At 50.1% G+C, this 25,069-nt stretch overlaps 1 protein-coding gene across 4 annotated transcripts in view; it reads right to left on the bottom strand.

Moving 5' to 3' along the window:
- Positions 1 to 25,069, bottom strand: part of CTIF (cap binding complex dependent translation initiation factor) — an 89,810-nt gene that overhangs the window by 49,914 nt on the left and 14,827 nt on the right. For 2 of the 4 annotated variants that reach the window (XM_065745245.1, XM_065745244.1), the window contains exons 2-7: positions 23,654 to 23,866; positions 20,865 to 20,948; positions 14,376 to 14,498; positions 11,036 to 11,109; positions 9,995 to 10,099; positions 8,508 to 8,583 (exon numbers count right to left, since the gene is read on the bottom strand). In XM_065745245.1, the coding sequence (XP_065601317.1) occupies positions 8,508 to 8,583; positions 9,995 to 10,099; positions 11,036 to 11,109; positions 14,376 to 14,498; positions 20,865 to 20,948; positions 23,654 to 23,833 (642 nt within the window). In that variant the 5' untranslated portion in view covers positions 23,834 to 23,866. The remainder of the gene's footprint in view (positions 1 to 8,507; positions 8,584 to 9,994; positions 10,100 to 11,035; positions 11,110 to 14,375; positions 14,499 to 20,864; positions 20,949 to 23,653; positions 23,867 to 25,069) is intronic. The other 2 variants (XM_065745247.1, XM_065745246.1) reach the window with 1 other exon arrangement.

The raw sequence follows: 25,069 nt of genomic DNA on the forward strand, positions 1-25,069 counted from the left end.
CTCTCTTTAATGTCACATGCACAGCTCGAGTCCCCAAGGCCCCAGCAGAAGCAGCCAGGGATATTTGCACATACCCCTCACAATGGAAGGAAGAGGGTGTAGGAGGGAGGATCAGGCTGCTGACCCCTTTATTGTTCTTGGGCCAGAAGAAAGCTTCCTCCTGGCTTAAGAACTGCGACGCTGAAAAAGTTTTCCAGCCACAGCAAGTCTCATGGAGTCACTGGGGTTTTCTTTTTTTTGTCTCTCTCCTTCCCCTGCCTCCCCCCCTTCGGCCAAGCGACGGGGAGTCACAGGGTTGTGCTCCATTCACAAAATACCTGCTGCACATCACGTAGTCCTTCCCCCCGCCGGCGGAGAAAGGCGCTGGAGCTCGAGCAAACGAAAATAAACCATTTTTTTTTTCTCTCTCTAAAGACTTGAAGAAAATAATAAAAATAAAAATAAGAGGAGGAAGAAAGGACCCCGCTCCCAGACTGACGCCTGCAGCGTGCGCGCGCCGGGGAAGGGGTAGGCGGGGGGAAGCGTGGCGACGATATGAAAGAAAACAAAACCAGCAAATTCTGCTCAGAAAGGATTAAATGGAGGTTTTCCAAAAAAACAGCCCGCCATTATATAATGAGGCTTAACTCGGGAGTCACGGGGGTCACACGGTGCAGCAGACTGGAAAAACCAAAGTGCGGCGCAGCCTTCTCATTGTTAAGCCGAGTACAAAAAATGAGAAGAAAAAAAAAATTAGAATAAAAATAAAAACCTGAAAAAGTGATATGGTTGTACAACAAGGTGGGTGCTCACGCAGTAGTGGCTGTGTTTCCCCCTCACACTTAGCTTCTTCTGGCTTTGGCCGTTGTGATGCCAGGCACGGAGCTGCTCGGCCTCAGCCGTGTGGAGCTGAGGTGCAGTGTGGGATGACGACGTGTGCTCCTGGGATGGCAGCAGATCCCCAAGGCCACACGTAGCAGTGCAAAGGCCTTAGCTTTACAACCAACCAACCAGCTTCCCAGATAGAAACGTGCATGCAGGGAGATGACTTCTTGAAAACATGTTGGTTGCACTCACGGTAGCACCAAGCGCTGCCAATGGTGACAGTGCTGGTTGCACTCAACCTCGTCGTTGATGACATTGTTGGTTGTACCAAACCATGACAATATGATGATACTACTGGTTGTACCCAACCATGCCATGATGATACTACTGGTTGCACCCAACCTTGACAATGATGGCCAAGCACCAACCTAGCTCTCAAGTCCTCTTTGGTTCTCCAAGACCTTTCAGATGCGTTTGTTGTACAGCCACAGCCAACACCTTGGCTCAAGCTCAGGCACAAGGACACCACCTGGGCCTGATCCTGTGTCCCCAGTACCTTGTAGTGAGAATGATTCTCCTCAGCACCTGTAGGGCTTTGCTGGAAACCTGGATGCCATCCCAGGTTCATTCTTCTGAAGTATAACAAACACAAATTCATGCTTCAATTTTGACTTCAGAGAACTGGCTTTGGTAAAAGTTAGCACTGCAAGGGGACCATTAAAGACCAAAACAGTGCATCTCTACTCTCACCTACTGGGTAAAATCACAACCAGGCAACTGCTGACCCCAAACCTCAATATTTTTACCTAACAACACGCAGTAAACAAAAGCTAAGGAATCTGTCTTCATATACTTTATTTACCTATGGCAAAGCTGAAGCAGAGGCAGCCCAACAGCTTTAACAACAACCACCATTCAGTGTTCTGGGGTGCAGTAGGTGTCAGGGCTCCCTTCCCAGGACCTCCAAGCAGAAGCAGTCAGTGTCTGCTGCAATATATGCTTGTTTTGCTCAGCCAAACTGAAACAAACTGCTCCTGTAAGCGCACATATTTGCTTTTCATTTGGAGGGAGACTCCGAAAGAATATACAGTGAGAAAAGGAATAATTGAGATGGCCACAAAAACAGGAAGAAATGAAACTTTAACATTCTCCATCGGTTCTGCTGTTCATACATCACAGGAATTAAGAAAAAGAAGAAAGGGAACGGGAGATGAAGAAGAGTAGAAAGGAGCAAGGAAACCCAACTATGTGCAATTCTCCATGGTGGCACCAGAAAGGCAAGGCAGAGTAACCCTGCCTGGCCACAGGACCAACAGACACAAGGACAGCACTCGATGTCCAAGGGATGACATTCCTACACATTCCTCTGCAGACCTCAGCATCATCATGTTTCTCCATATAAGCACTGCCAATGCACAGCACACGTACATTTATATCACATTCCTTCCACTATTTCTATTAATCAAGACTAGAGCCTTCAGCCCTGCAACTCAGTAACAGAAGTTTGGAGATGGTACAGCCTTCTCTCCATGGGCTATCCTACATCTCAGGGTGGTGATGCTCTGTCACAGCATGCCCAGAAAACTGTGGGCACCCCATCCCTCAGGCTGCCCTAGATCAAGGATGGAGACCTGGCAGGCTGAGCTGCTGGGAGAGACCCACCCCACAGCAGGAGTGGGGCTTGGAGGTTTTAAGGTCCCTTCCAACCCAACCATGTTATGGTCCTATGATCTTCAAGGTCCCTTCCAACCCAACCATGCTATCATCCTATGGTACTACGGTCCTAGCATGCAAGCAACCAAGCACTTGCCATTTCCAGAGCTGGTAGAAAAGTGCAAAGGCTATCTTAAAAAAACAAGGCAATCCAAAAGGTAGTTTTAAAATTGTGATCTATGGAGAAAACAGATAGGAACACAGAATGGATTCTTGCTTACTGAGCTCGGTCTGCTCCCACAGGGAGCATTGTGTAATTCCCTGCACAAACAACCTTTATTTTCCCATGAATGAGACACAGGGGCGTCGTGTACAGCACTGAACTCCCCAGTTAAGGGACAGTCTTTGACCGAGTCACCTTGCATTGCAGCAAACCCTCATCCTGCCACTGAATGCCTATATTTACACCCTGGCTATATATACTTCTCCCCAGGCAGCACGCTGCGCTCGGCCACAGCGCAGAAGGGGATGTGCTTACCTGCAGGAAGCGCCCTGCAGGAGCTTCTGGTCTCATTCATTGTGCTGCCCACTATTTCCATCACAGCAGAAGAAAGGCAGCACATGGGGGAAGCATCTTCTGGGCAAGGATAAACCTTAAATGTTGCAGGAAACATTAAGCCCTTATTTTGTCAGACATGAGCTGACGACCACCCACATCAGCAGAACTGTTAGAAAGAGCTGTGTTCCTGCAAGCTCCTCTGCCAGCAGAGATGTGTGTCCATCCCTCTGCTTTGTAGAAATTCCTCTGTATTTTATCAAAGATTAATTCACACAGAATGGGAAGGGGATTAAGATGTGGAAATGTCCAAGCCAGTAGAAACCTGCTTGGCCAAATAGGAACTCAGCTTTTGTTTGGGATCTTTACAAACTTGGATTTTTATTTTTTTTTTTCCTCTGCTCCTTTCAACAATTTTTTAAACTTCGTGCTGATCCACAACTAGCTTCAGGGAAATACTCAGCAGAACTCAAGGCAGTGCAAAAAACGACCTCTCGGGTTTCTAATGGAAAACAAAAGAGAAAGAGATGTGACACCATTTAGAAGTTAAAATAAAATTCAGGCAGGATTTTGGGGGCAGGGAGTGGTGTTATGGTATACAAAAAGGACTGGGAAAGAACAAAACCAAACCTCTCAGGCTTTCTTTAGGTATTACAGAGAGGCATGAAAACAAACCTTTTTGAAAGGAAAGTCAGCTAAAAGCCTGAGCAAAGCCTGGGCTGCTCTCTGCTGGGCCAGAGCCAGAGTTCAGTGTGGCAATGTCTGAGAGCCTCAGATCTCCATAGCATTGTTCTTTACAAGCCAGTCCCCATACACAAACCACTGAATTCCCTGGAGGACCAATTCTCAGGTCTAGAACAACTGGTGAATTATGAAAAAGCAAAATATTGAGTCTTCCTACCCCGTCCTGCCAACATCACTGTGCCATCCTCCCTGTTCATCTCTGTGTGGCCCACAGCTGCAAACCTTAGCTCCTGTTCAGATGAAGATGAATATTTTCCCTTCCCATCTTTTTCTCACACCAGAGCTTTAGCCTCTGCCTGCTTGGTAGCAGGCTTCTTTTCTGCATCCCACCAGCTCCTCCTAACCCCACTAATTCCCTCCTGTAAGCCCAGCCTCGAGCTGCAGCTCCATCCTGGCCCAAAGATAAGTCACAAAGCACCCCAAATCCCATCACTCCTCTTGATCATAGATCAAACCAGCACCTGGCCACCTGGGGTCTGAGGAGCAGCAGAGATGTCACTGTGGTCCCCACTGCCCTTCTGATGAGCTTGACATGTCCTGCACGGGGCTGATAAGGGACAGAAGGAGGACAGGATGAGCCCCTACATCCAACATGCAGCAGCATCTTCCAGAGCAAGTGAGGATCTCCCAGGGCATATGGCACCGCTCTTTGGTGTGAGGAACATCGTGTGGGACCAACCCTTGCACAAGAGCACGAGTCCACATTTGCAAAAGCCCTCCAAACGGGCCAAAGGGAGAAGTTGGATTAACAAGAAGAGTTGGGTAGCACCGTGGTTGTGGCGGCAGGGCACGTCCCACCTCTGGGCACAGACCCTGGTGCAGGATGAGTCCGAGACGCTGCATCTCGCTGCCTGGAAAAAAGCCCCTGGAATAAAGCCCTGATCCTCAGCACAGAGCAGCCCTGGAGCTGTGCAGTGATGCTGCAGTGCCCTCTAGTGCTGCAGGGTGCACTGTCCCCACTGTCACCGAGCACCAAACCCCAGGGCCACGCTCCCCGTGCCATCCCCAACCACCTCTGGTTGCCCATCGCGCAGCCGCTGATGTCAAAGTGACTTCACCTTGAGCTGCAAAAACCTATCACCCTCAGGGGTGTGAGATATGTCACCCTCACCCCTTCCACCCCCAGAACAATGTCTCCAAACCTAGCCTGCACAAGCAGGGCACGGAGGGACCCCAACATCCCCCCTTCCTCTTAGCAGCTCGCTGTAGGTCTGCGATACAGCAGACCCTCATAAAGCAGAAAAACCCAGGGAAGATCTTCCCTTTTCAGCGAGGCTGACAGAAAACATTTTTTATGTTTTTATAACCTGCTTTAGGGCTTAAGAGCAATTTTGCTCTACTGTCAGAACTGCAGTTTGTCCCCTGCAAGAAGCCTCGAGCTGATAAGCTGCATGGAGAAGACTATCTGCCTTCCTTGGTCAACAGTGACTCTGCCTCAGCCACAAGGTGACACTGAAGGGTTACAGGTGACCACGTCTCTCCCAGCCCACTCCTTTTCCCAAGGAAACTGTCCTTGCCAGTCGGATTCAACACCACGACCAAGTGGAAGATGAGATCTTACTGGAAATTGCATCAATAAAGGCGTTTTGCTCAGCAGCAGGGATGTGAGCCTCGATGCGTTGTGACCTATGATCAACCATGGCTCTCTGCCAGGGGCTTTCTGCAGTGGTTGCAGCAGTTACAGAATTGGAAAGACCCTTGGGAGACGGGAAGCTGGCTGGTGAGACTGAAACCTCCTCTGAAGGCAGTGCTGTGCCCACACGCTCAGCAGGATCTGGGGTGGGGAAGATGCCTCCCCAGCTTGGAGCACTCACTGGGACTCCTGCTCTTCATCCTCAGGGCAGCTGAGACAGCTCGGGGGGAAGCTTAGGGGTCTCCTACAGCACTCTGTGGGCAAGTAGAGGGAAGAGCATTTGTCAGCATGCAGGGGAGGGCTGAGGAGAGAGAAGATGGTAGCAAACCCGCACAGTCAGGAGACATCATCTGAAAAACCCTGCTCTGTTTGGCAGGGTGAGTGGTCCTGGGTATCCTGTGGGGCAGTAGGAGCAGGCAGGAGAGGATGAGGACTCCAAAGGCACTGCATGGAGAAGGCAAACTGCCTGCTCCTGAGATGCAGTGGATTGCACCCAGACATGTCCAAACTACAGAAAAGAAACTAGAAGAGAAACTAGCACTTCTAACTCCAAGCACAAGAAGGTACAAAAACTCAGAAGAGAAAACTGAAAGACACTGTTCATAGAGTAGAATTGTAGAAACACGGGATCATTAAGGTTGGAAAGGGCTTCCAAGATACCCCAAGCCCAAGTCTAACCCACCCCACCATGCCCATTGACTGCGTCCCTTAGTGCCACAGCTTCATGGTTCTTGAACACCCAAAGGGACAGTGACTCCACCACTCCCTGGGCATCATATGCCAGTGCATCACTGCTCTTTGGAGAAGAAATCATTCCAAATATCCAACCTGAACCTCCCCTGGCACAACATGAGGCCACCAGCTCTCATCCTATTGCTGTTACTGGGAGCAGAGGCTGACCCCCACCTCGCTCCAGACTGATTTCAGGAGTCGTAGTTCTCCAGACTGAACCATCCTAGTTCCCTCAGCTGCTCCCCATAAGACTTGCCCACCAGATCCTTCACAGCTCCAATGCCCTTCTCTGAACACGCTCCAGGGCCCTGATGTTTTTCTTGTAGTGAGAGGCCCAGCACTGAACACAACACTTGAGGTGCAGGGCAGGGAGCTGCGAGGCAAGGAAGATGTCAAACCAAAGGATGCCAATGCTGTCTTCCAAGTTAATCCCCCTCGCCCTATCCCTGCCTGCCCATGTGGCCAAGGGCCTGGTCTGCAGGTTGCATGTGCACCTAGCCATGTCCGAAAGCCTTTTCAGGCTTCAGCCAAAGGGAGAAGAAGCAAAACGTGCTGTGAGCCCTCCTCAGGAGGTTTTCCACAATGCAGGGCTGGCATCGTGGTCTTCCCCAACTGGGATCTGAGCTGTGCTTCCCTAACGAGGCAGAACAGCACCCTTCTCCAGGATATCATATCCAACAGATCTGATGAATGGGGAATACTTATCTTCACATTTCCAAAGCCACTTTCTGGCAGCGCGAGGTGAAGGAGCACCCAAATCCGACTGCAGCTCCTATGAGCAAGGAGAGACAAAGAAGAGCGAGCAGGAGGGCTCTGCCTGCAGCTCCCACCAGATGGCAGAGCAGCCCTGAGCAGCAGCAACACCTTCTGCAGTGTCAAAACAAAAGGCTGGGACGAGCATTTCGCTCTCGGCGATGGAAAGAGCATTCGGAGGAGGGTTTGGTTTTGCTATTGTTCCTTTTTTTTCTTCTTTCTGTTCTGTATTTTTCTTTTTTCTCCTCACCAAAAGGGTACAGATGTCCCTTGCAATATGTTGCTGAAATGCTGCTGATATGTTCTAGCACCAAAACTCAAGCCTGTGGATTAATGTCCCCATGTCTAGAATATTCTGCCGCACCCATCTGTGGGCCAGTGAGAATATGTGTAGAGATACGGATATGAAGTTGGGTGTGTTCTGGATATTAGCCCTCATTTCATGCTCTTCAAGACACAGGATTTCCAAAGCAAACTGTCAGCAAGACTCACTGTCTCTCTGCAGTCTGCTGCAGCTGCTGCAGTACATCCAGCAGAGCAAAACCTTTGTGGCAGAGATGTGCTGGAGGATGCTCATCCTCCATCCATAAAAGGGATGATGCTAAGGTGTGCCCAAAGAGATGGGCCAAAAGCAACCCACGAGACCTTAAAGCACAGACAGAACAAGGATTTGTGCACCTCCATTGGGAAGAGTCTGTTCTGGGATATGACACAGTGAGGGAAAGCCCCTCAAAGGGGTGGAGGATTTGCTTCCATAGGCTCACACTGTATTCTCCCCAATGCTCCCCATGCTGTATCCCAAATTGCTATATAAAGCAGGTGAGTGAAGTGCAGCACAACCACTGCTGCACAGTCACCTTCCCATCCAGTTCATGACACATGAGGATTAGAGCAGCAGTCAGGGAGCACTTTACTTGTCAGTGCTGAACAAGACAAATCCCCATCCAGTAACTGTACGGCTCCTGGCTCCCACGTGCACATAGGACTGTGCACACTAGGCTAAGTGCACACCCAAATCATGCAGTATTTTACTGAAACACAAAACCAAGATAAAATACAAAGCACCAAACCAAGCATTTCACTGGGTCTTCCGGCTCAGAGCACATAGTGCTGGGAACTGCTGGTAGCCCCAACAATGCAGTCCCAGAACATTGGGAAACTTCCTTAGACTCTTCAGTTATTCCAATGGTTCCCCAGGGAAAACAGCCTCATTTTTCAGTCACTGGGTCGTTATCAGCTGTCCCCAGGGTTTTTTCCCCGTGACCTAAAGCCCAGACAGACTGAGCACATAAGAGAAAACAGCTGCTTTCGGGACTGGGGCACTGGGAAGGGAAAAACTGAGACACAAATGAACCTCTTCAACGGCACCGCTTCCTCGGTGCTCACTGTGGTCATTTAACCACCAAAAGCAGCTGCAGGGACAGATCTGGAGAAGAACCAGGCTGGAGGAAAGGAGCAAGTGCAGTGGTACTACGTACAAGACACGTGCATCGCAGAAGGGAACATCTGGGTCAGCACAAGGCTGCTTCTCAGCAGCCCCTCACGTTGGAGCTCAGTGCTTTCAGAAGCTCCTTTTTGTAAGACCTGAGCTCTGTGTACATGGGGGTGGTTTCTGCCCACAGTGGCACCCACCTGCCAGGCTGGGAGGACCTTCTCGATGTCGTTCAGGTTGATGCTGTCACCATCTTCGTATTTCCCCTTTCCGAGCCTGTGGCAGAAAGAGAGCAAACAAAAACGTGAGCAGTGAAACCTCGCCGGAACCAACGTTAATCCTCTACTATGGCAGGATGAGCTCACACTGCAGAAGGCCCTCATGAAGACAAAGAGCTCTCTGAAGTCAACACATTCATTTCCAAAACACTCTTGTGTGGGTACAAAGCCACTAACACCAAATGAAACGCTGCCCCCAGCTCTACCCTACTGCACCATGCCTGTCTGCTGCATTACAGTGCTCCTGGGAACAGCAGCAGGGAGAAAGCAAAGGCAGTAACGCGGGTGATTCAGTTCCCAAGGAAAACTAAACAGGGCACCAGGAAGAACTAGGGGGGATGGAAAAAAATGAATGAAAAATGATCCTTCTGAAGCCTCCACAGAAGCTGCTGTTCCCCACCGAGGGTGGTGGCAGGCAGCAGCCACAAACACAAACCTCAAGCAGGAGAAAAGCAGGAAACAACGATCAGAAGAAGTGCAAACGTACATTGTGAATCACAAACTCAGGGCATGAAACCAAGTGCTCACAGACCAAATCCATGGACGACAGCATAAGGATAATCAGCAAGTTTTGCTTGTATCGAGAGATCAAAGAAATTGGTAATGCAGGGCTACTGCTAGCTGAAGGTGGGAGCCCTGGTAAAGAAGAAAGAATTGTCATTAAGTGCTGGCTATCTGCATCCATGAAGAACTGGGGGTGGTTTATGAGGTACAAATGACAATGCATGCTTTTGCTGATCAGTGACAAGACGCTGCACATGGTAGGCAGAAACCATGAAAGCAACAGGGGAAAGTCTCCAGTGCCTGGAATCCAAGAAGGACTGATGTTGGCTTAATGACAGAAAATGTGAAACGATTTTTAAAAGTCCAGAAAGAGGGGAATGGGCTCGAGTACCAAACCTGAAAACTAGCAAGCTGAATGGCAAACCTCATCAGCCCCAAGCAGCAGAAAAATGGGGTTCAGCTGAAAGAGGACTGGAGTTTAATTAACACCTAATCACTTTAATGGAAATCAGGTGTGTTCAACAGTTGAGTTTGCACTGAATGAAACAATGATCTGCATGGGCTGTGCTCGTGCTCTGCTCTTCCACAGAAGCCCCAAGGCTCGTGGGAATTGTAACCATGATCTTTCCCTATAACATTATTAAATGTAGCTTGGATCCAGCGTCGCTTAGAAACGGAGCTCTACAAAGCAATGCCAAACCCACCAAGCAGCACTGCTCTAACCCACACGAGCCAAAGATGGCCAAGTTCCCAGAGCCTGGATGTGGTCCAGCTCTTCCAGGTCCTCCACGTGGACCGTGCCACCACGCCAGCCTTCTCACTGCAAAGAAGCTCCCTTCTTGCTGGAGAGCATCACCTCACTTGTAGCTCTGGGGCTGTGATAACCACCCGCACGTGGCACTCACCCTTCTCTGTCGATGTGGGGCAGAGGGTGTTTGGAGGTGTTCCGGAGCTTCCTATGGAATTGGCTGAAATCTAGTTTCTCGGGCTGTAGGTCCCACGTCGCACCACTGGGAGAGGAAAACAGAGAGAGATAAAGAGAGTGAGTTCAATGAAACTACACTAAGATCACAGGAGCAAACCTGAGGGTGCAGATGAGGACAGCTGGTGCTTTGGAGGCAGCCCTCCACCTTCACACAGCTGTGCTATGCTTTCTTTTGTGTTGCTTGCACTAAACCCATAGTTCTGATCCAGATGCACCACAAAGCTTTGCTACCTGCATTTGCTCTTTGTACCTAGGTGGTACTGCAGCAGAAGCTGCTCCAGCCTGTGCCATGCAGATGCTCTCCCCACTGCAGCAAGTCTCAGGTGAGAGCTCGACCCTTGCAGTGCTGAGGACACAGCACAGCAATGCGTACCACTGGGCAGAAAGCACATCTCTCTGCTTGAGCTGTTGCTGCTTGAGCAGGGAAGCATGCTTGTTTTTCCTCATGCTGAAGCAGCAGCTTTGCTCAGCAGCTGCAGAGCAAACACATGATCACAGCAGCAGTCTGAGAGAAGGCCAGGAGCAGAGCTCAGTCTCGCCTGCGCAGCTCTCAGATGATTGCAAATGAGTGCCATTTTGAGACACTTGGGCTACAGGCCTCTCCTAAGCACACACAGTGCTTCAAGAACATTCACAAAATCATTAAGGTTGGAAAAAAACCTCCAAGATCCCCAAGCCCAACCCACCTCCACCATACCACTAACCACATCCCTCAGTGCCACCTCTCCAGGGCTTTTTGGACACCTCTAGGAACAAGGGACTCCACCACCCCCCTGGGCAGCCTGTCAGTGCCTGACTGCCCTTCGAACAATAAATTTATCCTAATAATCCAACTAGAAAGTCAGTTGTCGGTGCTTAAGTGCCATGAACTACGCAAGGAGCAGTGAGGAAGGCCACGTGGCAGCGCCCAGCTGAGCACCATCAGGATGGCCCCACACACAAACCCCCAACATCAGCTTACCTGAAGGAATCGAAGGTGTTGGCAGCCCAGATGTCAGTGCCCAGCATGTCGAGGGAGCCCTCCTTGTTGCCATTCTAGGAAGGATGGACATGCGGTTACATGGTGCAAGGCTCTGCTCTGTACCTGGCACTCCCCACTTCCACATCAACCAGGGACCTTACTATGACACACAGACCCCTTGCTAGCTTCAAAAGTGCACCTGGAGGCAGGAAGGGAGGGATTCAGCCTTATGGGACACAAACCTATGGACAACACAGAGCGGACAACATGTGGGTTGCTGTTGGCCCCATCCTCCTACCCAACATACGCTGCCAGTGTGGGCATGTGGCCTTCAAGAAACACAGACCCAGTGGTATTCTGAACAGAAACTTCCAGCTGGTTAATGTGGGAAGGCACCTCCAAGGAGGGCCAACAAGAGCCAGACGTCCAGGGTCTCCTCCAGATGGCTCTAATACCTCCAAGAGCTGTCACCAACAAGCACAGGGAAAGCCTTTAGTGAAGCACGAGGTGAAACACCTCTGTATTTCACCACTGCATTGACTGCTTCTTCAACGTGTCACGGTAACACAGCTTCTCCTTGCTCTACCAATGCCTCACAGGAGGACACAGCCCCATGTGCAAGCTCCTGCCACAACTGCATCCTCCAGCTGCCCGTGTCCCCAAGGGCTGGTGCTGATGGACAAGGCGTGAGGAGGCTGTAGGTGTTTGGAGGGTAGGAAGTGCCAGGAAGCTGCAATGCCAACCATTGGAAAGCATCACACTGAATTCACACGTACATTTTTTGACTCCCCCAAGAAGGGAAAGCATTACAGTATAATCAAATGGGAATAACAAGAAACCCCAATAAACCACAAAGTGCTTTTGATTTTGTAACGCAGCTGCTCTTTGCAAAACGGGCAACCCGATGGAAAAGCATCTCAGCCAAGACCCTACACTGCTTCTCACCCTTCACAGCCCCCCTGTGTCCTCCCCACAAGCAGAGGGCTGCCCTCACCACCCTTTACAAGCAGACAACAGCAAAAAGGTACAGCACATTGGGTTTTGTCAGAGCCATTCATGAAATCAGTCTCGACTCGCGTGGGATGGATATGTGATTTCCTACTCATAATACACTTGACAGTAATACCCAACAAACAGGTTTGTCTCACTCTTGCAACACAGGCACAGCCACTTCTGTGCTTACACCTCTACATAAAGTTCTCCTGATGGACTGCTGTTTCCAAATAACATGGCAAATAATAGAAATTTGACTGATAGTTTGTGAAGTTCAAGACTTGGAGATCTTTCTCAAGACCAAAGATCTTTATTTCTCCAAAATACCAAAGGTCTTAATTCTCCAAAAACCAAAGGTCTTTATTTCTCCTTTGGTTAAAGATCTTTAACCAATTCTTCTTGCAGCCCAATCTATTTCTCTTTCCTTTTTGTATCAACCTAGGACTTTTAAGTAGCTGTCAACGAGCCAATTGCATGCCCTAAGAGGAAAGAGTTTGGACTCGGGGGATAAGGATGGGAGCATATAAGTAATTGCAATGAGAATGGGACAAATCAGCAACAAGGACATTAAACAGCCAAAATTTCTGATAATGTGGGAATGGGTTCCTAAGTTCTGAGGTCACTGTCCAAATTCAGCTCAGCAGGGAGCTTCTCAAGAGCTCCTTCTTCAATCCTGAGACAAAGTGCTCGGCCTCTAAAGCTGCTTCAAGCCTGTTTGGATGAGGTCAGTTGAACTCCCAGCAATTGGTGGAAACTGCAGGGCAGCAGTACAGGAGGAGGTCAGAGGGAAATGCTCAGGCACCACACAAACCAGGCTGCAGCTCCTGTCCTCCTGGCCCACATCCCCACCACCTCTCAGGGATACTCCAGGTACCAGCCCAACTCCCTGACAATGGCATCGGGGCCCAAAGACAATGAAATCTGTCACTGAGTCCTGAGTCACTGTGGTCATTCCAAGTCCTTGCTGCCTGAGATGACCTGCCTTGGTAACTGGGCCGTGCCTTGGGTCACCAGCAGCCCCCAGTGTGCTGCTGAGACTCTGCCATAGGGCTAAAAAAGCCAATTCTCAAGTCCAGGAGAAAGAATAAATCACATGTATTTAAGTGAAGCAGTCCCTTGCTGCCAGTTCCTCCAGGAGCACGATGACAGCGGTGAGCAGATTTAATGTGAAGCTCCCCATGACCCAACCCTCAGCTTTAGATACTAATTTTCACTGTGAAGGGGTGAGAACTGCTGCAAATTAATTAAGCCAACAGGAGTGATGACTGAGCAACGCACCGGTGAGAATGCCATCCATGCTCAGATTCACTAAAGTGAATCCCATTCTCTGAATGGTTTAAATGCATTTTCATAACCTCTGCCCTCCAGATCCTGTGAGCAAACACTCAGGTGACCAAAACTACACCCATCACCCAGAACACACCGTGACAGGGACAGAGCATGCCACAGGCCACGTGGACTCTGCCTGTTTACTTACACATGCAACCTCAGCAAATTCCCCACCAAGTCAGCATTCAGATTCAGGCAGCACTTTTTTTCCAAAGCCAGCTCAGCGTTACACCGGTTTCTCCTGCCACTCCTCGTTGCCATTCCCCAGCAAACCCCTACAAATGCAAACTCACACTCCTCGTGGCACGAATGCAACAACACGTCTCATCACCACGCTTTGCATTAACGGCACCAAGTGATCTCAGTGCTGTTCGTGGTGTAAATTAAGGGGTTATATCCTGTGGCAAGTGCTACTGGAGAAGAGGCCTCCTTCTCATTCAATCCTAAGCTCCAAACTGTCTCAGGATGTTAGCTCGGGCTCTCCAGGATGCCTGAGATGCAAGGATGGACCAGGACTGGGAATGCTGGCCCCAGACAACACTCATGCACGCAGATGGAGGTCCCTAGTCTGAGTTCAAGCACCAGAACCACATCAGAAGCAAATTCCCAGTGTCTTCTGTAGGGCAGGAAGATAAGTCCCCCTCTAGCCCTGGAAAGCTGCTGGATTTGGGGTCATAATGTAGCACCGCCTGCTTGCTGTTCACTCCTACATCAACCTCTAACAAAGACTCATCAAAACCAAAGCATTTTCCAGATCAGAAGTACTCCAGGATTTCAAGGAAAAAAGCAAACTTCCTCCATGCTCACATCCCTCTCACCCTAACACAAAGACACACGTGAGCAGAACCCGAGCCCGAAGGACAGCCTCAATCCTCACAGGGCAGCTCCTGGTGCACCGACACGCATCACACCCTACACGGAGCCACACACACAGAGCACATCATTGGAAACCTCCAACAGACAGCAAGCAGGGGACGCGAGGCCAGCACCCAGCTCTCCCCGTGGCTACCAGGTGTACCTTGGTGGTGTGCCTGAACTGGCTGCTCCTTCCACGGCTGCCAGATCTCGATCCAGAGCCACACCTGGAGCCTGACCCCGGACGCGATCCTGCGCTCCCACCGCTGCTGTGATCCCAGTCTTCCTGGAACAACAAACAGCTGGCTTTAGTCGAGGGCAAGGCCATCCCGTAGCCATGAGAACCACTGTGCAGGCCAAGCAGGACCAGATCCCAAACCCCCACATCCCAAATCAACCCTTCATTCAGTTCTCCCCTCTGCTTTGCCTGGCTCCCCATACACCTGACAACACTTGGGCTTCACCAGCCCAAAGCTCTAACCCAGTAGCTCCTGTCCCTTCAGGGGTTGTCCCTAACGCCCTCCTTTCTTCTCCTCACACTTGTTCTGCAGGCAAACATCTCACAGCTTTCTTGTTCAGTCAGCACCCTGCAGGACAAGATGAATAAGTCAAAACCAGAATAACCAACCCAACCAGCCCTATCTACCCAACAACTCTTGGGTTGGCGCTTCAGGAGAAAGGGTTTTTTGTCAGGGTAATCGCTCCTAAAGCTTCCCTTACAGGCTTCCAAAGGGCTTCAGCAGTGACCCGAGATGATTAAAAATCCCCAAATCAAAGAGTGCAGAATATTCAACTCTATTACGCTGAAAAATTGGAAGGTGATTAATTCTGGCACAGCCCATGTCCTGGTCGGGTCTCCTGTGCTCCTCCACCTGTTGGGGCTGGAAGATTTACCCAACATGAGGGACTGGAGGTAAGGTGTAGGATTTACCCAATATGAGTTAAAATGCATCACTGCCCATTTCTGCACGACCCTACTGTGTGTTCTCCATCCTCAAAGCCAGCAATCCTGAACACGTTGTGCCTGCTACATCCTAAAGTCAGTACTAACTCCAAAAGAGGGTAAATCAACCAGTTTTTGAGTTATATATAGAAGTCTGAGAAGCTGTGGTTATTCCCGTGAGCTGTAATACTAATGGCAGAAAGCACCTCATTCCTCCTCATCACAATGCAGTCCAAATGTACTGATGTTATATGCTCCCATCCTTTTCCCCTTGGGACCCATGTCCCCAACAGACAAGGACTCTGCCAGCCTCTTCCAACACCCTGAAGATCTGAGAGCTTTCATTCCCAGCTCTCACCAGGCTCCAGCTACCACTCTAGGTCTACGTTCACCACCAGGAGAAGGGATCTCCATCCCAAATTTGGGGGTTGGAGACGAACACCTCCTTGAGAGAGAGACTGCCATCAGCTGCTTTTATCCATGCAAATCCTCCTGGCCAAGCTCTGCATGTCAACCCTGCCAGCCACCCTCCTAGCTGTCACATCTAACATTTACATTTTAATTAGCAATAATCACCTGTTTCACTTATACTGCAATTTTCACCTTGGCAGTGCGGTGCGGTGTGAACTAATTAATTCCACTCCCTTTGCCAGATCGAGAGTTACTTCTTCCTGGTGCTTCAGTGCACACTGGAAAATCACACTGGCAGAAGGAAAACTTTCCCTGATGAGCATACAATGAATGGAAACTCTGCAATTATCTTAAGACTTGGGGAAAAATTACTATTTCAGTTGGGATGAACTTCCAGCTTCTTTATTCTCAATGCATAGAGCTACAACAAAAAAACAGAAAATCACCCCAATCAAGAGACTGTGAAGAAAAAAAACCAACCACATCCAAAGAGAGCACACTGTCACAATAAGAGAGATTAAGAGACCATTCCCTTTCCAATTTGCACCTCAAAGTGGAGTGTTTCTTGACTGCTTGATGCCTGATAAGGGCACACTACCATAGCTCCTGCTCCTAGTTATGCAAGTCCTCTGTCAAACAGCTGATGAGCAGCTGGTTAAAGCAGAGACCTCAGGACAAGTGTTTCTGGAGTTCAGACCCCAAAATATGGGCTCCCAAGGAGATGAGCTGTGAGGTCAAGGTGAGAAATACAGCTGCACTGAACTTTGATGCAGTTTCTGCTGGAACCTTCTGGGATGCTGCAAGCCTGACTGAAGGACAGCAGAGGATGTACTCCTGTGGAGACTGGTGAGCACCTCCAATATCCCATCTCTACAGGTCGCAGAGTCATAGAACCATTAAGGTTGGAGAAGACCTCCAAGATCCCCATATCCAACCTCAACCCATCCCCACCATGCCCACCAAACATGTCCTTCAGTGCCCCATCTCCAACACCTCCCTAGGCAACCTGTACCAGCTCTTTGGAGAAGAAATTGTTCTTAATATCCAACCTAAATCTTCCCTGGTGCAACTTGAGGCCATTACCTCTCACCCTATTGCTATTTTCCAGGGGAGTATTGTTAGTTAGCTGGAAGCATCTTCTATAAAACCAGGGATATAAAAGTCACATCACGCACTCAATCTCAAATGCCTCTTTTAAAACATGTTAAGCCAGTGCATAACACCCAGCAGAACGGTCCTGGGACCAAACAGACTCCAACAGGGAAGGTGGCAATGACATTTGTCCCAGGACAGGCACAGACACAGACGTTCTGGACAGCAAAGATCGCCCTTGAGAAGTCCTGGCTGTCGACTGATACCAACCTGCAAGTTACCATGAGAGACTTCCTAAAATATAGGAATGGCCACAGGAGACCAAAGGTCCCTCAGAGGCAATTGCAGACGTGAAGGGACAGAGCTCAGGACCGAAGGTCCCAGTGATGTCCAACACAAGTACTTTTGGTATATGCACCTCCCAGACAAACACTGATGTGCCAAAACCTGGAGGGTATGGAGAGTTATGGAGAGAATAAAGAACACGGAGGGGTTAAATCAACCACCAAAGACAAGGTGGTTCCCTTATAAAGGGTGCTGCTGTAACCCAAACAGGAGCCTCAGAGCAAGCTGAACCTACTCATCAGCTAAATGGTTTAATTCCTCCCTCAGCAGCCACGACTGAGCAGGTCTGCATTCACACATGGAGGGAGCATCAGCAGCTCTTACAGATGGGACGCCACTTAGTGACCGGTTCTGCCAGGGCTGCTCTTTGATCACCTCTGAGGGCTGGTCACCTCTCCTAGACTTTTAATTTCTTCCCGAGGCAGGGCTGCACCAACCTGTATTCCCTGGCAGAGCCTCAAAGTGACTCCCTGACTTTCACCTTCTCTGCTGGGGATGAGACAAAGCAAACGTCTGTGTCTGCCTGCACTCCCTTGCCCCAACAGCCCTTCAGTGTGACAGCCAAGCACAGTGCAAAAAATCCCCTAGAAATCACAGTGCTGCCTGCAAGGAGCAGCCACCCGTGCTATCAATCTCATTCTCTCCAAAACAAGGCAACAAAGCAGCCCTGGGACATTATGCAAAGGGAGAGGTGGTGACCCCCAACCTGTCACCAAGATTGCCTCAGCAAGAAAATTACCACTCCTCACATCCAGCTGCAAGGATGAGCAACCTGAACCTGAACCAGCATTCACACCAGCACGGGAAATGAATTACATCCTCAGGAAGAAAATCCTGGCAGCCTCTGCGTATGGATGTGGACTATTTGGTGGGTAAAGAATTGGTGGGATGGTTGCAGACAGAGGGATGTGTCCTAGGCCCAGGTGGAGGTGGTGAAACGTGGTGTCCCCCAGGGCTTCGTCTAACTACCAGCACTCTTCAACATCTTTATCAGTGACACAGACGATTGGATTGAGTGCACTTTCAGCAATATGGAGATGGCACCAAAGCTGAGCGGTGCACTGACAACTGAAGGGATGTCATCCAGAAGGACCTGGACAGGCTCAAAAAGTGGGGCCCTGTGAACCTATGAGATTCCACAAAGCCAAGTGCAGGGTGCAGGGACAGGGCAGGCACAGGGAGAGGTGAAGACTCAAGGACTCTCTGAGAGCAGCCCTGCAGAGAAGGATGTGGAATACTTCTAAGTACTCCTCTATTGCACTGTCCAAAATACACACCATTATAGCACTGTAAAGATAAAATAGTGCTGTATAGAGACCACTGAGGGGCTGTCCTGCATTAGCTGGTACCTGCCAAGCATGATAGCTCACCCTTAGCTCCCAGCACTGAGGTGTTTCTTTGCAGACCACAGAAAACCTGAGCAGCCACCTGTGCCATCATCTCTTCCTCCCCAAGTCCCATTAATTCGCTTCAGCAACAGCAAGGGGAACCTGCATTCATGCTGGCTTTGTGCTTTGCACTTCTGGCTTTCACGTTGCACTGAAACCTGCTGCTCCCCAGCGGAGTCAGACATCTTCATACATCAACACAACTTGCTGTGGTTGAAAGCCAAGTGCTCATCACCAGAATGGGGTTTAGAGGTGTGCCCTGAAGGATTTCAGTGGGCCTGCTGCAATCCCACCCCACCCTCAGCAGTCAGATACCCCCACGACTGTGTGACCCCAGATGCCCTCTGCCTGCACCGTGTGCGGATGCAACACGCAGCATCCCCCACAGGGATGCATTCTGACACCAGCACAGCACACAGCATCTCTGAGTCACTGAAGATAAGGCTTCATGTGGACGAGCTTTGGTGTGGTGGAGGCGTGGGAGCTTCTCATGCTTATGGTGTCATCAAGGCATGGGTTTGTGGACAATACGACCCTCAGCTGGAGAAGCCCACAAGGCTCCTGGCCATGCTACAAGTCCCCAGGGCATGTAGAGGGACGTGGAGATGGCTACAGAGCTCCTGCCAGGCTTCTCACATCCCAGAGCTCCACGGATCTCTCCATATGTAACACAGCACAAGCTTTTCACTTAATGAATCGCTCTCAGAAATATATCAAAGCTTCGGCCCCATGAGGGGAATGCAAATAGAGTATTATATAAAATCTTCCCACTGGGTCTTTTTAGAAAAATAAAATAAAATCTAGACATGAAAAGATCTGAAATGCTACCATTATCCAAACCTTCCTCAGCTATAGAGGCACAGGCAGTGCACTATACACATCACTGGGATTGTTTTCACCCCACAGACCATGGGTTTCCAACCCTAAGGGCCCTCTGGGGGCACTGCCCAGTGCACTGCAGAAACACTGCAGGGCTCAGTGCCACACTGTGCAGCAACACAAAGCGTTCCCAGGAGGAACCCAGGAGAATTAGAGCTGAGCTGAACATAACCGTGACACTGGGCTCCCCTCAGCACACCAGGACTGCAAGCAATCAATGTCAGGAGATCCCCCCCCAAGAGCAACAGAGTCACAGCCCGGGCTTTCCTCCCTGCAGCCACCAGAGCTCACTGCACAATGCAGAAAGCCCAGCTGGAAAGAAAAGACAGAAATCAAAGAGTTCCACTTCCCAAGAAAACCTCTCAAAATCCGTAACAAAACTGCACTGAAAAACAAAAGGTAACATCATCCCTCAGGAAATAATCAGCCAGCTTTTTGTTCCTGAGCGGGTCTGAAAGGGGGGGGTGATAATTTACGTGCAAGACAAAACCCTCGTTAACATTTCATTTTTTCCCTTTCGAAGCTACCAGTGAGAAAAATCAGCATCCAAAAAGAGTAAAGTGCTGAACCCCACTCTCACCAGCAGTGATTCAGCTGTATATCCGTAGCAGAAAGAGAAATGCTGCCTGGGCAGCAGAACAATAGCGTGCAGCTCCTTTCTGGTGCCAAGGAAAATTTGTTCCTCGCTGTTAAAGGAAGCCCAACACGGAGAGAGATAATTATGAGCTCTGCTGCAGGCTGGGAGAGAGCCCAAATGCAGGGAAAGCAGAGCAGAGAGCACAGCCTGGGCATACATGGATGTTAGCCGTGCCCCAGCTTCCCCTAAGGCAGCCACTGCCAATAGGGTTTATAAATATATACGGCCACAGTACGTGCAGGATCATGCAGACATCTTGCCAGCCACCAGTATCTGCTGGGAGTAATCCCAGTGCAGATCCTTGGGATCAGTAAACCTTACGCCGAAGCGCTGGTGCTTTTGTGTAACACATCCACACGTTGGGAAGCTGCTCACCTCCTGAGGCTTCAGGTGGCAGAGCAGAAGGAAAAGGTGTCTCGTAGAACCATGCGATGGCTGGGATGGGAGAGTCCTTACAGACCACAGAGGATCCCACAATGGTTGGGTTGGAAGGGAGCCCTAAAACGCCCCCCAACCCCACTCCTACCGTGGGCTGGCTGCCCCCCACCAGCTCAGGATGCCCAGTGCCCATCCATGGCCTTGGACATCTCCAGAGATGGGGCACCCATACTTCTGCAGGCAGCAGTGCCAGGGCCTCACCACCACCTGACCTAAATTTCCCCTTTTTAAACCATTCCCAGGCACTCCTCCAGTTCCCAGCACAAAACCTGGAGGCATTTCATCCTAGAATTTGAGGAGACATAGATAAACGGAGTCCAAGAGACAGCATCCCAAAACACACAATACAGATGTAGGACCTCCATGTCTGGTTTCCATCAAGCCCAGTGTCCATGCTGGGTCCTCCTGGAGGAGGAACCATCCCAGTGCTGAGCTGGCAGGATGGACTCAGCATTCCCAGGCTGCAGGAAAAGGACAAACAGCAAAGCTCTGGAGAGGAAGAACTAAACACTCCCCTACCTGCTTGTGCTGGTGGGACGACGAGCCCTTCCCTCTGGATGGGGAGCAGCTGCCATCGAGCTGCTCACTACAATCCGCCGTCCACTGCAAAAGGGATAGAAAGGCATTGTGTAAAATAATAGCCAGGCTGAGGAAAACGCTGCATCAGCCTGCAGCAAACATCACCCAGGCAGCACTGTGAGCGTGCAGACTGTCAGCAGCGTGACTGCGCTGCGACGTGGAGCATCCACAGCCTTCCCTCTGCAGCACCAGCTCTGTTCCAGAATAACAGGGCTCCCTCTGACCAGCAGGGATGATCCCAGCTGGGAAATGCTCTGCCTGGCGATGGCCACGAGAGGAAAGCTCCAGGAACAAAGGCAGGAAGCTGGAGAAGCTGCCACAGCCATCCCTGGGCTGCATCGTTACAGAGGGTTTTAAAGATGGGGGGGTGGGAAAAAGTTGTGTTTCTTCTTCTTCTTGTATTTTTCTTGGTTTTTATTTTTTTATTTTATTTTATTTTATTTCTAAATGGAGCAGAAGACAGAGCTGCTGATTCAGTCAATGCCACCACAGAGGTGTCCCAACACTGACCAGTGTGGGGGTCACTGGTTACCTCTCCACAATGGAAAGAAGAGACACAGCACGAACGCTGCCAGTAAAAACAACAATGAAGTGACTTTCCCTCCACAAAGATGAAAGATCCCGTGCAATCCTTCAGCCATTTCCACTCCCTGCCACGAGGAAGCAGGCAGCACAGACTCAGTCACTCACCCAAAGCTAGTGATGAAGTCTCAGCAGAACCCTGCAGCTAACACAGCTCTCCTGGTGCTCAGCCACGCACCCATCCTTTCTCCTGCAGCTCTCTTTAAAGGAAGCCTGCTGCCCTTCAGCCTGGCTGACAGAGCAGCTCACCCATGCATGCACGCTCACTGCTTTGATAAGGGTGCTCAGGAAGAAAAACAAACAACTCCTGATTATATATTACAGAAGTCTGAGGCACGATGAAGGTAGGAAAGCAAATATCTTTTGCAGACAACAGATAATTCCTCCTTAGCATATGCACGGCTTGATAACAGCAGGTGACACTTGTAAATCCCCAAGGATAGCCTGGACTGTGCTAGAGATTCACACAGAAATCTTATTTCCAAGCAGTCACACTGAGACACAGCCACATTGAGCTGCCCCAACTGAGAAGCCCTAAAGAGTGGTGTAAGTGCTCAGATGTCCCCCTAGCACTTTCCTTTGTTGTTAAAGACAGCATCCCTAGAACTTGCATTAAAAACTCCAGCAGCTGCTCCCAAGTCATGCAGAAAAGCCACAATCCCATTTACACACACACCAGGATGGATTTGGCTGGCACAGCACAGACGTGGGCACATCACCCCATTTCCCAACAGGACTCCCATCTCACTCTCAGGTCCAGTGATGCCTTTCAAGTCAGCACCAGATCTCACGGACGTTTTCCTTTATGGGAAAGGGCAAATTGTTCAACCACTCAGTGGTGAGAATCTTCTGAACCACGGGCTAAAACTTTGACTATTAATCTATTTTTAATTCAATAGTATTTCTCCATTTGATGTGTTGAATACAGCAGCACTGCCTGTTTGACCTGAAGCCCCTCCAAAGCACCACTTCAAACACAGCCATCTCCTGGCCTTGGGTGGACAAAATACACTGTTAAACTGATTGGGATCACTTGAATTTTAGATTTATTTCCTCCCATCTCTAATGGCTTTGATTGTCAATTGGCAGAAGACCTCTCCTTGTCAAAACCTGCTTTCAAAGGTTCCTTTCACTGGTAACATCTTTAAGCCACAGCCAGGCATGGCACAGGCTGCCCAGTGGGATGGCCCTGAGCTGCTGAGCTCAGAGTGGTGTCCCCCCACCCAGTCATAGGGTTTGGATGGACGTCTTTCAGTTCAGGAGTTTCTAGGATTTTATCCCAGAATCACACAATCATGGAGGTTGGAAAAGACCTCCAAGATCCCCAAGCCCAACTCCAACCCACCCCACCGTGCCCACTGACCACGTCCCCACATCTCCATGGTTCATCCTCATCCCCCCCAGGGTCATGGACCCCACCACCTCCCAGGGCAGCCTGAGTCAGTGCATCACTGTTCTTGGGAGAGGAAGCTGCTCCTAATACCCAACCTGGCATGCTCATCCTATGCTCATCTCGTGGATGGGGTTGCTCTCGTATCTCTGCAGAACAAATACTGTGCCAGGGCCCTTCTCTGCCACTGGGGCAGAGGGAAGCTTCTACAGAACCTCACGCCCCATCCACTATTACACACCTCCAGCCACATCTCTCTGCACACCCCGGCGCCAGGACTTTCCTTAAAACACCGCCACCAGCCCAAGAGGTTAAATTTCTCCTTGTGCAGGACTTATAAAGTTAATTTTTAAAGGGACACAACCTTTGTTATCTTTGCTCCTAATGACACCGACAAAACCACACCTCCTCCAAGCCATCCCTCTGGGTGCTGTCTATGGGGGAAGAAGTGCCTGTGTTCATCCAGTCCCAAGGGACACCCAAAGGAGACCCATCGCTTCCAGGCTTGAGTGGTCAGAAACCCTCAGGGCACTCAAAACAGAAAGCATGCAGTGGTCAAAAACCCTCAGGGTACACCCCATGGTTTTATATTCCTCATAAACACAAAAATGCAGTCAGCACATCTTTACCAACTCTTGGCATCCTCATACGTGGCCGAAGGAGAAAGCTGCCCCCTACATCCAACATTTCCTTGCCTTTCTAGGCTAGGAAAGATGCTCCAGCACGCCCCAGCCCCACCGCTCGTGTCCCCACCGACCTGAGAGATGTTGGACTGTGTCCTCTCGCTCTCGCCATCGCCCTCAGTCTTGTCAGTGAGCAGCCCCTGCACCTGGTACTCCAGCACGTAGCTGTCGATGAAGCGCTCCAGCTCCTCGATCTCCTGCGAGCGGCTGCTGCCCGCCTCCGACGAGGCTGAGGCCACCGAGGAGTTCTCCATCCCTTCGGCTTCGAGACCTCAGAGCGAGGGGACCTGGGGAGGGAAAAGGATGAGGAGTGAGGGCTGGTCCTTGGGTTGGGCAAGATGCTCCATCCAGACCTGCCACGTGCAGCAGGATGCCACAGAGACCAGCATACGGATGTTCCAGCACAGAAAAGGTCCACCTCTGTTACACTCCCATGCCTAAGGACCAGGTCAGACATTTTCTCAGTCCTCTCTAGAGAAGTATGAAAAACTCACCCAGAGAAGTGCAGGTGCCCCTGGGGGTGCTCAAGGCCACGGATGGGCAGCGTGAGCTGGTGGGGGGCAGCCAGTCATAGGTTCATAGGTTCATAAGGTTGGAAAGGACCTACAAGTTCCAACCATCCTCCCATCACTATCCCTACCCAACTACTAAATCCAATCCCTTAGCGCCTCATCTAAACGCTTCCACACTAGGGATGGGGTTGGGGAAGGCTGTGAGATCCCTTCCAACCCATCCACTCCGTGGATCTATGATCTTTAAGGCCCCTTCCAAAGATGCTATGGTTCCTTGGACAGCTTCTCTAGGACTGTGGCAGCAAGCCAGATGCTGAGTCAGCAGTGTGACTGCAAGCAGTCCGGCGAGGAGCTTTGGATGCGGAGGTGAAACAGCCATCACCCCAGGATCTATTTTTAAAACTTGCTAAAAATGGATTCAAAAAAAAAGAAAAAAAGAAAAAAAAGAAAAATCCTGCAAAACATCAAAGCATTCGTCTGCAAGGGGACCTGCAGATAGCCTGGCCAAACCTCCAGAGAGCAACGGCAGCCAGGGTCACGGAGTGCAATGCATGCAGGTTTTAGAGATGTTCTAACTGATGTTCAATGAAAACACAGAGCAGAGGAGGACAAGGCTGCACAAATACGACTGGATGCACGTACCGAAATCCAAATGCCCTTTTGCTCCCAGGAGAGGACGGCCACTGCCCGACCCACGTTCAGGATGCAGATTTCATCCCTCACCCTCCGTTGCTCCATGTATTTAGTCTGGCTGGAGATGGGTATAAAATTACCCAGCAAAATCTGAGTGAGTCACATGCCATCCGGATGGGAAGGAGAGAAATCTGTTCCCAGCTTGTGCAATTTGCAGCTCCCAAACTATTTCTCATCTGTCACTGCTGAACAATTGCAGCTTCATTTGGAAACTGCTGAGAACGAGCAGTTCTGGCCTAAGGATTTCGTCTGCTCAAGGAATTATTCCCAAATGTGCCCAGACTG

The sequence above is a fragment of the Cyrtonyx montezumae genome, unplaced genomic scaffold (genome assembly GCF_038088225.1).
Source record: "Cyrtonyx montezumae isolate F1298 unplaced genomic scaffold, pur_monq_1.0 scaffold_34, whole genome shotgun sequence".
NCBI classification, from domain to species: Eukaryota; Metazoa; Chordata; class Aves; order Galliformes; family Odontophoridae; genus Cyrtonyx; species Cyrtonyx montezumae.